This window comes from Oryzias latipes, chromosome 6 (assembly GCF_002234675.1).
Source record: "Oryzias latipes chromosome 6, ASM223467v1".
NCBI lineage: Eukaryota > Metazoa > Chordata > Actinopteri > Beloniformes > Adrianichthyidae > Oryzias > Oryzias latipes.
In genome coordinates, this window is record NC_019864.2 from 15,229,703 (window position 1) to 15,245,715 (window position 16,013).

The 16,013-nt window shown below is 39.4% G+C and overlaps 2 protein-coding genes across 3 annotated transcripts; one reads left to right on the top strand and one right to left on the bottom strand.

Annotated features, from left to right (window-relative positions):
* Position 1: 1 nt before the first annotated feature.
* On the bottom strand, positions 2–8,787 carry LOC101160976 (amyloid-beta A4 precursor protein-binding family A member 2). Of its 2 annotated transcripts, none has more exons than XM_020703959.2 (12): positions 8,676–8,787; positions 5,857–7,066; positions 5,583–5,687; positions 5,348–5,378; positions 5,119–5,264; positions 4,702–4,788; positions 4,437–4,622; positions 4,094–4,273; positions 2,612–2,824; positions 2,419–2,538; positions 2,197–2,337; positions 2–709 (listed from the first exon to the last, which is right to left on the bottom strand). In XM_020703959.2, the coding sequence occupies exons 2-12, from the start codon at positions 7,033–7,035 to the stop codon at positions 638–640; spliced, it is 2,460 nt and encodes an 819-aa protein (XP_020559618.1). In that variant the 5' UTR covers positions 7,036–7,066; positions 8,676–8,787; the 3' UTR covers positions 2–637. The 2 variants fall into 2 exon arrangements, with proteins under 2 accessions (XP_020559618.1, XP_011474316.1); XM_011476014.3 differs by having other exon boundaries at positions 5,583–5,690.
* Positions 8,788–8,934: 147 nt separating this feature from the next.
* On the top strand, positions 8,935–15,968 carry fan1 (FANCD2 and FANCI associated nuclease 1). The gene is made up of 13 exons (XM_004069950.3): positions 8,935–10,417; positions 10,499–10,639; positions 11,415–11,616; positions 11,699–11,932; positions 12,019–12,150; positions 12,234–12,342; positions 12,442–12,561; positions 13,549–13,713; positions 13,804–13,966; positions 14,045–14,148; positions 14,225–14,419; positions 14,584–14,712; positions 14,828–15,968. Exons 1-13 carry the CDS (start codon positions 9,334–9,336, stop codon positions 14,963–14,965), a joined length of 2,916 nt encoding a protein of 971 aa, XP_004069998.1. The 5' UTR covers positions 8,935–9,333; the 3' UTR covers positions 14,966–15,968.
* The last annotated feature ends 45 nt before the right edge of the window (positions 15,969–16,013 follow it).

Here is a 16,013-nt window from a genome sequence, read left to right on the forward strand (position 1 = left end):
CTTGAGTCAGCAGTCAAATTGTAATTTTGTTCAATTTCTCATTACATTCATCCAGCACAAGCATATTCATACATTAATATACAGTCAGTCAAAGGTACTGATCCCCCTACACTGTTTTTGAGAAGCAGGTGTAGCTTTGGTTTTTAGCATCACCAGCAAACACAGTTTAATCCCTCATCCCAGTTCATTTTTATTGTCCTTTAATACTTAGTGTAAGAGATTATATTGTCAGATTAAGAATGAGTCCTTGGTCAGTTATTTTCCATGTTCACATGCATAAATTCTGAAGGAATAATATGGCCTTTCTAATCCAAGTATATTGACAATACAGGAACAATTTCAAACCCATACACATTATAAAAATGACTAAATGAAAAATAATTTTACTCATTTATCTCTTCATAAGAAAATAATCATGACCGTAAAGCTACTTCTCTTCAACACCAGAAACTCATACACAGTACTACAGACAGTGTTTACATTTATAAGGCCATTATGACGATGTAATTCAAGACAAAACCTGAAAAATGAGGACGAGATGCTCCATACGGCATCGCAGCAAAAGCCCAAAAAGGAAATAATAGAAAAATAAATTCTCGCCCATCCATCCATTTGCACTGTTCCATACAGGTCTCCTCTATATGTAGACAGGAGTCTCCTGTCCTGTCAGCAGTCTGAACATCACAGCAGGCATTGTCTTCATGTTGATCTGGTAGAGAAAGGGACATTTAGAGATGAGGCCTTTCTGCACCCAAAAGTCAGTTTTAACAGATACAATTTTAGGGTATCACCACTTCAAATCAAGCTGGATCCCCTCCATTTGCAGTCCCAGATTAGGAATACACTTCAAATAGATTAAATACATGCTTGGATAGTTTGTCTTCATCTTATAATAAAGAAAATATGTTTATTTGCCTCAATTTTAAATTTTAGGTAACCATGTCATCCTACGTGCCTAACCATTCATCCAGGAAAAAAAATTCTGAAGTATTTTTGTACTCTTTACGTAAATTAATAGCACATTAATAATAGTACAGTGTAAATGATACTCCTAATTCTAATATTAGACACGTTACTGATCCATTAATTCCTGCATAGATTATGCACTTAGTTTACAACACACTGTGATGCATTCTTGAGTCTTTTTCACATGAGTCACAGCAGTTTCTTGGAACAAACTTAGCGTAAATATTTGAAATTACTTTTTAAATTACTCACTCATAATATTTTAATGCATATTTCACTAGCTGGACACTGCAAATACTGTATTCTTAAAAAAGAAATTTGATTGGATGTTTTGTGCAAAAAGTTGAGGTAGGTGTCCTACTAATGACACGCATAAAAATGAGAAGAAAAAGGCTGTAGAGTGCTGTGACCCTTATGCATGAAAGAAATCTCTTTTACCCCACTCTTTTCTATTGAGAATCACTGAAGAAACACATATCTGTTCTTTAATTCTAGATTTAAATGCTAAAATATGCTGAGTGACTCTTATAATGCCAGCGGCAGCATTGTAGCTTTGTAGTGATCACCACTGACACTAAAGAAAGTCTACATGTAGCGGGGGCCCATAATTTCCGATAAATGCAGAGAAATGTCAGATATTTTGATTGGATGTCGGGGAACAGAAGGGGCAGCCATTTCTGTGATGCAAACATGGCTTCAATGAAAATTCTAACATTTTGGGATTGGCAGGGAATTTGATTTTTATTTTCAAATTGACTTGGCAACTGAAACAGCTGCATCCTTGAACTGTTTTAATTTCTAAAAAAAATGTTTTTATTTGTGCTTTGTTAAGTGTAGCGTATTGCTTCTTATAGCCACTAGAGGGTGAATGATCTATTTTTCCTAATTGAGTTGGCCTTTATCATTGGTTTACCAAATAAAAAATTCTATTATATAAGTTTTTTTTAATTACATATTTGAATATATATTGCAATGTAACTACGATAACCAGCTTCTTTGGTTTTGGCAATTCTCTGCTGTCTGGTTGTGAACAAATGTGCAATCATTTGACCATGGTGTTTTTTTCTAACGGCAAAAACATCAATTTTGACAGTTCCGTTCTGCACTTTAGCCCATTGTGGATCAAAGTTTGGCTTTGAACACATTTTGCTGTGTAAGTTTCTATGTGGCACGGCATTTATGTGGCGCTGTAATCAGGGAAAATTGCCATCTTGTGTCATGAGTTCTTACCTCACCCACTGAGACAGAGAGGGTTTGCACAATCTTTTCGTGTGCCATGGCAACAACACTCTGACCGTTTATTTCGATGATCCTGTGACCGACTCGTACACCCCCTCGCTCAGCGATGCCACCTCGCATCAAACTGCAGATCTTAAACAAGAGAATAATGGAAGGTAATGTGCGACTTTCCGCATCGTTTGAAGCTGCCGGCCTTTGTTTAGAGACACTCACGATGCCATTCTGAACACTGAAGCCGAGCTGAAACTTAAGGTCAGGTCTCTTGATGAGGACAGTGGTGACTGGTGGGCAGCTCACAATACTCAGCTTTACTTTGACCTGATTCTTCAGACCCTGGAACAGATACAAAAAGCATGTTTTTTTTATGGAAATTACACAATAACTTACACATATTTTTGCCCATTACCTTGATGATGCCCTGACAAGTGGCCAATGGCAGTCCCACCAGACTCGTGTCGTTAATGGACATGATTTGGTCACCCACACTGAGTTTTCCAGAACGAGCTGCAGGGCCACTGTTCAGCATACTGGCCAGGATGACGGTGGGCAAAATGGAGCCCCAGCCGGACTCCACTATAACCACACCGAGGTTCTCCCCTTTCTGCTTCTCTAAATACACCTGATGAGCAGGAAGGGAAGTAATGTTACACCTTTTGGAAGATTTTACACAACTAGAGCAGTGGTATACATCAGCAGGAGCGGTTTTTCTCAGTGAAAATTTGTTTTTTATGGGTTGTTTGAAGGAGTTACAAACTCTTTAATTCATCAAGATGTATATTTTTAAAAGTGTGTTTTTGTTTTTGAACGACATTCAGCATGAAGGGGAATAAGTACTCTTTCAAAACACTGTTCTTCTGTTACTATAGACTAAATATAAGCAGAAACTGATGATTTTGATTTTTTGGTTTCCTCAAAAGCGGCAACCATCTCTGTTGTTGTGCATATAGGTATGGATGGGTCCCACCTCTGAATGACAACTACCAGTAGTTAGAAAACATTGGCAAAAAGCCAGGTGTTCATTTGAAGTCATGCTAGTAAAACTGTCATCAGCACGGGGGGGGGGCACCAACCAAAATGTTTCATGTCAAAAAAGGAGAGAAAAGAAACACAAATCAAATAGCTAAATAGACCTTAAAATAGAATAATATGTTCATTCAGTGATGTGTTTGGGTTATTTCATTTATAAAAACTCAAATTGTAATTGTATCTTGACAATGAAACCTTTACAGACCTTTTTTGACCTTTAACATCAGGTATCCTTAAAGTCCCACTCAAATCATCTTTTGATCTATTGTAAAAGCATTTCCACCGGCCTTTTAATTATGATTATACTGTTTTAGGCCAAAACCTGTGTCAATTTCTGGGACATAGTTTCTGCAAGCGGCTGTCGTTCATTGGAAATTCTCCTTTGAGTTGTGGCCAGAACTGCTACCGGAGTAAGCCTGCCCCTACTTCCCATCATCCATCTTTTTACACAATTTGCTTATAACATTAATCCAACATTAGTGAGCCAACTCAGAAGAGGAAAACAAAGACTTACACAGATCTGTTTGTCCACAAGTGGATGCATTGGAAGACAGAGGAGCCTGCAGCCTGCCAATTGTAGCTTCTATATCACAGCTTTTTCCAACAATTTTTTGTCTGCACCCGATTCCCCATGGTTTGAATAAAGAAATACTCAGAAATGCAAGTTTAAGCATAATTTTCCTCATATATATCTTCCATCACGAAAAAATGCCACTAGAACATGTTAAAAATATTAAAAACCCAATTTTCACTGGAGCAGGTCATTAAAGGGTTAACAGTGATGCGGGATTGTGTGGATGTGAAGTAATTTGTCTGTTAAATAGAAGTCAAAATTAAAACTTTAAAAGCATAAAAGTCTCACCTCCTTGCAGTTGTCTGAGTTTGAGAAATGGACAAGGTCATCGTGGTACATTTCCTGTGAGTTGATAATGTCGCTGTATTGTTTGTGGCTCAGGTCGGTTGGGTTGATACCATTGGCTCGCAGGAATTCTCTGTAGGCGACACTAAAAGCCTGACCAATGGACTGTGCAATCAGCTGCGCCTATAGGAAGGGGAGCGTTTGGGGAGAACTACTCAGCAGAAAAGCTATCCCAGTTGATAACAGCAAGGAAATGAGAAAGATCACAATGACTTGAGTGACTGCAAAAGCAGCAGCTAAATAAGAACTGGATGGTGTGGAGTTTGTTGAAGCAGCAAATGCTTACATCTTCTGACTCGAAGACATAGCAGATCATTCTGTACTGACTCTTTTCTTCGTTGGCGGAGTCAGAGGGTTCAGAAAAGTCCTCCGGCGTGGCCTGAGAGATGCGCCGCCGAGCCATCAACACCACAATGCTGCCGATGTCAGCGATGTAGGAGATGGTCCGCAAGGCACTGTCCATCATCGTCTCCTAAACGCAGCAGAAACAAGTAGGGTTTTTTCTTTTTTTGCACGTAGTGAGATCAAAGATAGGATGCAGATATTCTAACCTGTGTGTCAGCATTCAGCACTTTGACAGCTTTAGTGGAGATGAACAGATCCACTTCAGTCATCATCTGAGAGTCCTCATCCTGACTCTTTAGAAAAACAAAAGTATCATTTGAGCTGTTTTAATAATTCCTAGAAGTGATATTTGGTTAAGAAAAAGATGCAATAGCTCCACTTTGTGGCAACAAAATTAATTCACAACTGCTAACATTTGAAAAAATAATACACAAAAACATTTGACCCTCAAATCAAACAGAATGTTTCAATATTTAATATTCTTCAACGATAATATAATTTATTTTGAACTTGTTTACCAGGTTTTCCCCAAATTGCTTAGTTCATTTTGAAAATGGCTGATTAAAACAAAATGTATTTAAAGTATAGATAAACCAAATCAATGGATTTTAATAGCTATTTACCTTGATGTGATTGATGGCTTCATGGGCTTGAGACATTCGGACAGACTTGGATGGATTTTTGTCAGACATCACCTGTGTGCAGCCAAGGTAGTTAGCAGCAAAAATGATCCCATCGATGAGATCCTCCGGCTCACAGGGGCCTGGAACTTCACCGACAGAACAAAGACTGAATGCTTTGGAATGTGTAAGAAGTTCAAGATGTTTAGAATATTTTTTTTAGAATATTTACCATCTTCAAAGCTGGGAAACGAAGCAGATTCCTGTTTTTTTTTTTTAGAAAAAGACAGCAATGTTAGCTAAAAAAGTTAAATATACAAAGTGCTGATATTTTTTGTAATAAAATAAGTCGGTATGCTCACACCATTTAAGAAAAACATAAAACATTTATGAAACAGCTTCATTCCAAGAGCTCAGGAGCTGCTAAGTCTCATCTTTGAGCTATTTCTTAGTGAAACCAGATCCACCTTAGGAGTGTTGCTTTCCTCTGCAGAGACTGGCTCTGGACACTGGGGCTCCCTTTGCTGCTCTGGTACTTCCTCAGGCATCACACTCAGGTTTGGCCTCTCGCCCTGCTGAACAGATTTGGAGTTGCCTAAATATAGATTTAAAAATTTCTTGAAACTATGTGAAACTGGTTGCAAAGGTTATTTCTGTTAAAATGTGGTTGCAACATAGAGCACACTTTCTGTGCAGTCACTAGCTGCAGCAGGTGAGATCTGCCGGATTTGCATTTCCTACCTGCTCTGGTTTCTCCGGCATTCTTTGCCTTCCCTCAAAAGACTCTCTCTGTTGTTCAGCTGCGTGATGAGGAGCCGCAGATGGCTTGATGGCCCTTGGATCGCTCTCACGGCTGTAAGCAGAGGAGGGCCTGGGTGTGCTGGGAATTGGTCTGTCAGGCTGGGCATTCTGGGGGCTGGCAGGTGACTGTGCATGAGAGTGACGTGGTGGAGGAGGAGGATGATGCTTGCTGGCGCCTGATCTCCCCTTGGATCTCACTGCAGACTTTTTACATTCCTTGGGTAACGTCTTTGGGCGCTGCTCGGTTCTGTTGTTCATGCATCCTTTAATCGCAGATTGTTCTGCGTCTTCTCCTGTGGTCTTCCTCAATTGTCCTTTACATTGCATGTCCTTGGAAACCCTGTGAGATGCATCACACTTCTTATTTAATCCTTGGGTATTCTGATTTCTTGCAGACCGGCTGTCATCTTTTTTCCTTTCATTGCTTCCCTTTCTAATCCTCTCATTGTCTTCATCTTGATAAAGGCCTTTAGGTCTTTGAACATTATTATCCGCCTCCTCTAAATCCTCTATAAATCTGGCTCCACGTAGCACCTCCTCTAACTCGTCTCCATCTTTGGGGAAGAACTTGTCTCTGTGGCTCTTTTTCACAGCTCCCTCAACTTCTCCTCGTGCTCTTACAGCACAATGTGACCTCAAACGATGTGGATTGTTGTTTGATTGAGATCCATCACCTCTTTCTGTGCTTTGAAGTGGCCTTGGGGTGATTTGGTCAAGTGAAGAAGAAGTGTTCTCCTTTGGATTTTCCTGCACTGTGTGCTTTTCATCCTCTGAACCGTAGTTTTTGTAGCATTTCCCATCAACAATGCCCCCTCTGTTTAAATGCAGCACCTCGTCATAGTCCTGCTCCACATCAGAGCCCACGTTGTCATACTCTGAGCAGGTGTCCTCCATGTCTTCTGGACTTGGGTCAGAACTCATGTGATAGTGCTTTTCAGAAAGAGGAGTTGACTGGTCATTCTTTTCATCCTTCAAAGAACAAGGTGGCCGCTGAGTTGCCTCTCTTATCAAGCCTAGCTGCTCTCCTTGGCTCGTTTCTTTAAGTTGCGCACCAGGGGAGACTAAAGAGCCGGGAGCCACGATCCTTTTAATGGCTCTTGGGTTTTTTTCATGAGCCATAATAGGCCCCAGTGGTCCATAACCCCAAACCCTGTGAACATTCATAGAAATTGTATCTCTTATATTAAAAGTCCAACTAAAAACAATTCTGAATACATAATTAGGATGCTTTAAAAATACTTAAGTTATATTTACTTTTCATACTCATATTAAACTAAATCATATAAAACACTGTCAAATGTGGTTTAAATTATGACAGGAAAAATGCATGATAAAAGTCCTATTCATCCATTGCTTTACATAACATTGGCATGCAACATCTCAGGTCTGTCATTTTTTATGAATCCCCTTCTTGCACATTTGTGCTTGTTTTGAGTTCAAATGTTCTTCCTGCAGGAAAGAAGAGCTGCAGCAAAAGGGCTAAAAATGAGCCAGACTGTCACTGTATGTTGCCTTTTCTCATTATTCTCACATTCTTTATCTCTAAAAACTATAACATAACATAACTCTAAAAAAAATAAGATAAAAAATACAAACTCCCTAAAGGTGTCAGTTGTGAGTTTACTATTAAAAATTATTTTACAGTCTTTCTTTGTCTTTGAAGGAGTATGTCCTAGGCTGAGGTACAACACAATACCATCAAGTAAACATGTGATGAAAAGTTCAACAAGGCTGCAAACAACTGACATTGCTGACTTCATGCAAAGATCCTAAAAATAAAATAAAGATGCAATGAAAAAATTTAGACACCTACATAATATATTTGGTATTTATCCAACTAAAACTGTTTGCTAAATTTACTGGTTCTAAAAGGGCTTTTAGAACCAGTAAATTTAGCAAACTGTTCATTTTATTTATTTGAAAATAAAATGATACAAATAAGTGAAATATTCAAGAAAGACACATTTGGCTGCTTTGGTAATAAAAACATAAAGTCCTGTTATTACAAAAAATTATAATGCATGCAAAGACTTGAAAGACTTGCACATAACCAGTTCTTGGCTTGAAAAGCAGGCTAATCATGTCACTACCCACTCCCATATCCTCATGTAAAGCTTTAGAGTCCGAGCTCGTTTATATTTCATATTTTCTAAAAACCCAAGTTACTGTGAAATGAGTTGAAGTGCTGCAAATCCAATGTCCAACTGATTTAACGCATCATTGGCGCAAACCCCCATAATCTCCGCACAAACCCCAATTGTGAACTCTCCATGGTGCTGAACGAGCAAACCCCACACAGAATGGTCTGGGAATTTCCTCGCATCTGGCTAGCCCCGCACGTATTCCTTTTTTTTTTTTTTTTTGCATCTTATAAAGTCATTACGATGAACTTTTGCCGCAGCTGGAGTTCTTGCCACATGTGGACACGCCGCGTTTCCATCCCCACGTCGATCCAATAAAACGATACAAGACCTTTCTGCGCATTAAGTGCGCCCAGTAATGGAGATGGCTCTCTCAACATTCGCTGTGGTTTTGCCATCTGGGAACATCCCATTCCCCTTTCTCTGCTGCTGCTGCAATTCACATCGACCTTGATTAGAAGCATCGAGACTGCGCCACGCTGGCTTAATACGCAGAGAATTGGCAACTGGGCCATAGGGAATCACCCAGATGCGTTTTCTGCTAAGTGAACGCCTCCTTTATGTACAGGGCCTAAACATTTTTTTCTTTTTACAAGCATAGATCGGTAGGCCACTTACCGACATCCGTTTATGTGGGTGGCCCTCTTTGTAACATGCCGCGTTGATCAGATCAGGGAGCTCTCCAAAAAGGGGGGGTGAAGGCTCAGCAGCCCAGGAACCTGTGTAGGAAACACACCCCTTAAATTAGTCCACTCCCAGTAAGAAGAAAAAAACCTCAATAGTACGTTTTAGTGCTTAAAATAACATAGGCGTATCACTTTAAATTATTAATTTTATTGGAGGCTGTCTTGAAATCAATTTTACAAAAATTTATAGACATGAAAAATATTGACGTTTTAAATATAAGTATAGAATTAAGTATTAATTGTCATTTTCTCTGTTATCATTGTTTTCGTTTGAGCCCAAATTGTAAACATATTTTTTCCTGTAGCCTATCGATTCTATCTGGGATCGATGAATTTCGATCTGTGCTCTACTAGTTAGGTCCGAGAAGCGGGATTGTTTGGTACACTTTGCCGGCGTGCTAGCAGATGCTAGCACATGCTAACGCTTACGTGTTCTGCTTCAGTGAAACACTTAAAAGTTATAGTTTTTTGTTGTTGGTTCTGCTTAATAGCTACTTTTAACTTAAGGAAACACCAGCAACTGCGTTTAATAAACAAAAATCAGGAAAACGCAGTTCGAAGAGAGAAAGACGGGAACTGTATTCAACATCATGACAGATAATAGAGCTGGAGAAGCAGGTGAACGGCGATCCAAGACGAGGCTGTCCCTGTCCAAAAGTAAGAAGAAGGGTGGCGTTAAAGCTGGGACCCCGACCAAAGCCACCATCACATCGTTCTTCGTCAGTCAGCCTCCACCCAAGCTGGCTTGCCCCCTGTGTGGGAAGATGGTACATCGGTTCAAAATGAACGAGCACATTGACTTGGAGTGCCAGAACTTCCAGAGCGGAGACAGCATTGGTTTCACCTCAGGAAGTAGCAGTGCTCAGCTGTCCTCTCAAAGAAACTCTGATCGAGCTGTGGACCAAAAAGGAGAAGAGACAAACACTAGCCCTTATTTTAAGAAGGGTGAAGAAGGTCACCAGGAAGCACGAGAAATTAAAAGCAAGACTGTGGTGAGAACCATTGATTTGGGGAGTCTATCTTCTAAATTATCCAAACATTGCAACAAGACACCGGAGAAAACACACACAGAGGATAAAAACACCTTACAAGAGGTTTATTCTTCTGAAACACTTTGTGGCTCCCAGAAAGAAAATGCTTTGATTAATGAATCAAACAACAAGAAAGACCTTTTTACTATGAGTTCAGACACCAGGACACCAGAGAACAATCCATCATCTTCAAAAGGACCCTTTTCTAAATCCCAGCCACTGAAAACAGACTCCAGTCAAACATTAGTTACCCCTAACTCAAAACAGGCTAAACGAAAAAAAGAAGAAACCCTCAGTGTCAGACTGTCTAGTTACAAAAAGAAGGTTAAATATGAAGGTCAGAGTGAAGAACCAAATACAAAGTCTTGTGATGTTACAACTAAGACAACAGACATGAAGGAGCAGGAAGCAGAGTGGTCCTCTGTTGCTTCTGAAGAGAAGAACATTGAAGGTACATCAGTACCAGAGACGGCTGCTGCTGCTGCTGCTGCTGCTGCAGACCAGAGCTCTGACGCTCCACCTCTTCCCTACTACCTGCGTAACTTCCAGACTGTTCTGCATGCTGTGCTGGAAAACGAGGACGACAGGGAATTATTCAACCAGGATGACATGATGATTATAAATACATTTAATAAACTTTCAGGTATGTTTAGGTAACCACTGAGTAAGACCACTGGACATCATTTTCAACATAATGCTTATATTTGATTTATTTTTCTCCTAGTTGCTGGTCAGAAGCTTTATGTGAGACTATTTCAGAGAAAACTCAAATGGCTCCAAGTAAATAAATTAGAATATGCAGAGATAAGCAGTGATCTGGGTCCTATTGCACAAGAACTGGCTCAAAGTGGGTTTCTACAGACTGGTAAGAGCTTTATAACTGTATAGATTTTGCACTCTTTGAGTCAGTTTTGAAATAAATATGTAAATAAACTGAATATTTATTTTATAAGTCTGAACTTTAATGTTTAGTCAAGTTGTATCCTATAGTTACATATATAGACTTGCAAGAAGTAAATAGATACCTTTAGTTTTCAAAATTACTTATTTCATACGCAAAGCGAACAACTGAAATGTAATTTATTAGGACTTGAGTATTCAGTAGAAATCTCCTTTGCAGTTGTTGACTCAGAAACTCTTTAGCTGATGAGCTTTGTTAGTATGAATTATGCTACAGAAATGCTTCCATATGTTAGAAGCATTCAAACGAGGTTTATTTTCCACAAGTTTCCTCAAACAGCAACGCTTCCTTTCTGAAGGCCCAGGTCAGCTGTAGTGAGAATCTGTTGATCATTTTCTTTGCCTTTTAAATTGAACTACAATTGTATTAACTGTAGCAAGAGGAGTTTAAAGATTTTTGGCACTTTTGCGCCAGTGAAGGCAAGACTTATAATATTCCCCAACAGTATGACTTCTTTGAAAACCTGACAGTTCTGCTGAATTTCTTGTACATCACTTTTTCGTGTAATTGTCTGGAATTAAAATGAAATTAATAGAAAAAAAAAACATTCCATGCCACTGAAATCATATTAAGATGCTTAAATAAAAATATGGTGTCTATTTACTTCTTTTACATCTTTGTTTACATGTATTCTTATAACCAATCACCAATATGATTTTTGTTGTTGTTGTTTCAAAAGAATATGATCTTGAGGATTTGGAGGAGGCTCTGGATCTTCTACCAGCTCCTGAACTCAAAACTCTTGCTAAAACTTTCCATTTGGCCAGTTCCGGGACTCAAAAACAGCAGTTAGTTGATGGACTTCTGCGGCTAAGCAAGCAGAAGTCCTTTTTCTCTTTGGCCTCTTCTCAAAACAAAGTTGGAGATGTCATCTTGAAAAGGTTAGATGGCCATTTAAAAGGTTTTTGCATAATATTATGAGAGCTTCATGGATAAGAAATGCAACTTTTTTTTTCTTCCAAGGTCAAAGAAGCTGGCAGGTTCCTGTGTGCGTCTGTCTCGTGGTCCTCGGGCCGTCTTCTCTCGCGTCCTTTTGCTCTTTTCTTTGACGGAGGCCATGGATGAGGAGGAGATGGCAGCTGGAGGACAGAACCAGCTTTTTACCATCCTTTTAGTCAATACAGGACGCCTCGCCTTCCCAGACTACACTGTGCACCGAGTAGCTAAAGTGTTTCAGGATAGAGAGGATCTTATCAGGTAAATGTCCCCTAAAAGATCTAAAATAACATTTTTTTTATTTGCATGGAACTACCAGAAACACAAAACTCCATCAATCCTAACAGATATGAATCAGCCATGCGATCCCTTCTGGAGATGACTGGAGTTATGCAGGGGGGTCAGTGGGAAGTGGCTCTTGAGCTTTACACTGCAGCCAAACGAAACTGGGAGGTATTGAGGAAAAACCAAGACTTCAGGTCAGGACCATTTTTTTTTTTTTTACAGTCTTTGAAACATTTTGCTTGAACGTTTACTGTTAAACACGTCCTTTGTTTGGCAGGCATCATGAAGAACTGCCTGTGTTCCTGCGCAGTTTCACCACAGGATGGGCCTACACTCGTATCCTATCCAGGGGGGTGGAGATATTACAGAGACTCCGCCGCTATGAGGTTTTTGACCTACCCCCTCAGTTGCCCACATAACTATATGTGTCTATGAAAATTTAAGTAGCAGCTAAAAATATCTTGGCTCTGTCTTTTATGTTACAGGATGCAGTGGAAGAACTGCAGTTTTTACTACAGCAGACTGTTTACTGCGTCGACAGCCGCGGTCGATGGTGGGACAGAATGGCGCTCAATCTGCACCAGCACCTCAAAAAAACCAAAAAAGTAAGGAACGAATGATGTCAAATTTGCCAGACAACTCAAAAAGATGGATCTGTCTGCTATGTTTAAACACAACAAGCCAGCAGCTCAGCAGCTCTGTTTTTAAATCATGTGTCTACTGTACTGTTCCAGCTTGCCCATTCACAAAGCAAACCTGTTACCAAGGTTACCTCCGCTCAGCAGAAAGAAATGATCTGCCAATAAGCGTTTCACAATCACAGTGAGGTTTTAAAAGAAAAACGTGACAAGAATCGCATCAGGCTGTGAGAATGGCATTATTGTTTGAGTTGACAGATTAATAAGCAGAATACCAGTGTTGTTGCAGCACTTCTCCCCACTTATGGCTACCTTTCTCCTATTTCAAACTGTGCTGCCTGCATTCTAATGCTCTTACACGACGAGCAATTGCCTATCGGCACTGAGGCTGCTGCGTGAATGATAGCAGGCTGCAGGTTTAATGTACTGGTAGCTAGCTTACAGCCCCTCACACCCCTAACCTAACATTAGTGGTGCAGCCAAAATGCCGAACAATATCCGAGCCATACTCTGCCAGATGCCAGCTCAGATGAGGAAAAGGAAGACATGGATATGGATCTAGTCATCTGCAAGTGGTTGCATCAGAATGGAGAAGATCAGAGAGCTTGTGGTAAACCGTTGTAGGCCGTACGTCGCATCTACAAGCTTTTTCCAACGACATTTTTCTGCTCCTGATTCACATGGATTTCAAAGAAGGAATACTCAGAAATGTTATTATAAGCTTAATTTACCTTACAATGCCACAAACAAAAGTTAAAAATACCAAGAACATGATTTTTTATCGTCTTAAATAGGTTGTCTAATTTCAACATTTGCACCCTTTAAACCATCATCACAAGACTTTTGATTTGAGCTTAAAGAAACTATTTTAGTTGATATTTATTTTTCATCTGCTCAAAAAAAGATGGCCCTGTTATTTTTCTTCCAACCATGTTCTTTAAAATTCCTTCCTAGGCTATATCAGCTATAAAAGATGGGCTATCAGACCCCTTAGTGCGCACAGGACATAAACTGTCCCTTCACCAAAGAGCTGTTAGGATGAAGGAGTCAGCCAGTTGCAAGAAATACTGCCTGTTACTCAGGGACCTGCCCACTATTCAAGTCCAAGATGTCAAGCACGTAAGTTGAACTATTTAGCTGTTTGATTGATATATTTTGGTGAATGCACAGTGAAGGATTATGAATTTATGCTTGGACTCATCCCTGTAGGTAACTATTAGAGGCCAGCTGTTTCCTCATGAGGGTGGAATGGGGAAATCTAGGTTTCTTTTACCAGCAAATGAAGAAGGCGAGGAAAATGCTCACACTACTGTGATATGCTCAGTGGAAGAGCTGTCTTTGGCACATTATCGAAAACAAGGGTTTGATCAGGGTACGCAACTTTTCCTTTTCTTTCACAAAATGTGGATAACTGATTGTACAAACAGCACGCACTGCTGTGTGTTAACAGGAATCCACGGGGAAGGCTCAACATTCTCCACCTTGTTTGCTCTTCTCATGTGGGAAATTGTTTTTATGGAGGGTATTACAGATGTTTTTCGAAATCCCTATCAGGTAAATAAGCTGCCTTGGTTTGCTTTGTTTTTCGTTAAAGGTCTTAACAGTGACGTATTTTTGTTTCCCTCCACAGACATGTCCTCTGGATCTTTACACTGACTGCTTCTATGAAAACAGAAAGAACGCCATCACCTGCCGTGTTCAGTTACTTCGTGAAGCTTCTGTGGAAACACTGTGTAGCATGTTGGAAAATGTCTGGACTTCCCAGGAGGGTAAAGTGTGCTCATTGGTCAGCTGGGAACGCTTCTCATCCCTACAGCAGGCCCAGGTACTTAATATTTAAACACAAATGTCCTTCTGACGGCAACTGCAAACAGTTAAAACATCACGTGTAGAAGTAGGGAGATTTGTAATACCAGTTCTGTTTTCGTCACATAAAAAAAAAAGTATGCTTTTTGTGTTCAGGATATCTAATTTGTGCTCTGTTTGTAGTCTCTGGTGGCATGCTTTGGAGGAGTTTTCTTGAGTGGCATAGTTGAGCGTATGGCAAAAGATTACAGACACTGCCGTGGAGGTTTGCCTGATCTTGTGGTTTGGAATACTTCAAACAACACATACAAAGTGAGACCACTGGACCAAACACTGTCCTAACTCTAATGAGAAAACCTTTTTTTGCATGGATCTGCTGCTATTTGGTAACTTAAATAATGTTTTAATGCTTAATGTTATGTTGTAGCTCGTGGAGGTAAAGGGACCCAATGACCGGCTGTCTCAGAAGCAGCAGATCTGGCTGGATGAGCTTCAGAAACTGGGAGCTGATGTGGAGGTGTGTCATGTGACAGCTACTGGAGCCAGGGGGGATCGCCTGGAGTAAACAAGGAAGCCTGAATGTCTGGGGGAAGTTTGAGGCTCACTCATCAGCCAAAAAAAAAAACTAAGGGGAAATGAAAAATACCTCTAGAAGAAATGTGATGGCCATTTCTTTTGAGCAGTCTATCCATAAACCTTGAGGAACTTGGTTCTTTTCACACCAGCAAATATCCCATTTGTTCTGTAGCTTTGAATCATTGTAAAAAGAGATGACAAACTCTTTGGGAGAGCTTTGAATGCATTTTTTGGACACGTGAAATGCAGTATTTGGTGATATGTGACATCATCAGCACAAAATTTACTCTTAGTATAAATGGACCTTGTACGACAGTATCACAGAAACAACATTGAACAACATCAGCTTTCTTTTCCAAATATCAAGAGTTTTAAAAGGAATTTGATTCATGAAACCACCATTTATACCTAGCAGGGATAAATTATCCTTGCCAAATCTATATTTAAAGGATCTTGAGTAACCAAGCAACTGAAACTAAGATTTGCAAAGCTGATTGGAAATACAAGGCAAACAGTAGAGATGTAAAATTGCTACTTTCACATTTTTGTGAACATAATTAAGAACAGGCATTTTATTTCCACAAGACACAAGGTATGAAATAAGATATATTTTTAAAATTTCATTTTTGCAGATTTGCTGGCAGAAGCCAATTGACTTTAAATTTTTTTAAATCAAATGTACACTACACTTTCCAAAAAAGTTGATATGTCCAACACCTGTGTTTAGACTTCTAAAGACACATTAAAAATGCTTGTCATAATTTCTTGTAAATATAATGGCAATAAATTATTGGTCGCAATTATAAAAAACACTTTATTGAAAGAAATGTGTCATAGTACAAGACAAAGCTGTTTGTGGAAGATGTTTGTTCGCTAAGTGTTGTAAATCATTGTAGAAACACTCAATGATCAGCTTTAGTTTTATTGATATTCACTTAAAGACTTTTTATTATTACATGCTATATTTAAAAATAAAAAGACATATTTTGTTTTTAATCTTCGTGCTATTTTTATTTGATCATTTGTGGATTTTTGGT

Excerpts from the sequence above, each read along its gene's own strand:
- fan1 (XM_004069950.3), top strand. The coding sequence starts at position 9,334 with ATGACAGATAATAGAGCTGGAGAAGCAGGTGAACGGCGATCCAAGACG. Across the intron at positions 13,714-13,803 it reads AAGTCCAAGATGTCAAGCAC|GTAACTATTAGAGGCCAGCT; the intron begins GTAAGTTGAACT and ends TCATCCCTGTAG. Across the intron at positions 13,967-14,044 it reads AAAACAAGGGTTTGATCAGG|GAATCCACGGGGAAGGCTCA; the intron begins GTACGCAACTTT and ends GTGTGTTAACAG.
- LOC101160976 (XM_011476014.3), bottom strand. The coding sequence starts at position 7,035 with ATGGCTCATGAAAAAAACCCAAGAGCCATTAAAAGGATCGTGGCTCCC. Across the intron at positions 5,379-5,582 it reads AGGAAAGCAACACTCCTAAG|GAATCTGCTTCGTTTCCCAG; the intron begins GTGGATCTGGTT and ends AAAAAAAAACAG. Across the intron at positions 5,265-5,347 it reads GTTTCCCAGCTTTGAAGATG|TTCCAGGCCCCTGTGAGCCG; the intron begins GTAAATATTCTA and ends CTGTCGGTGAAG.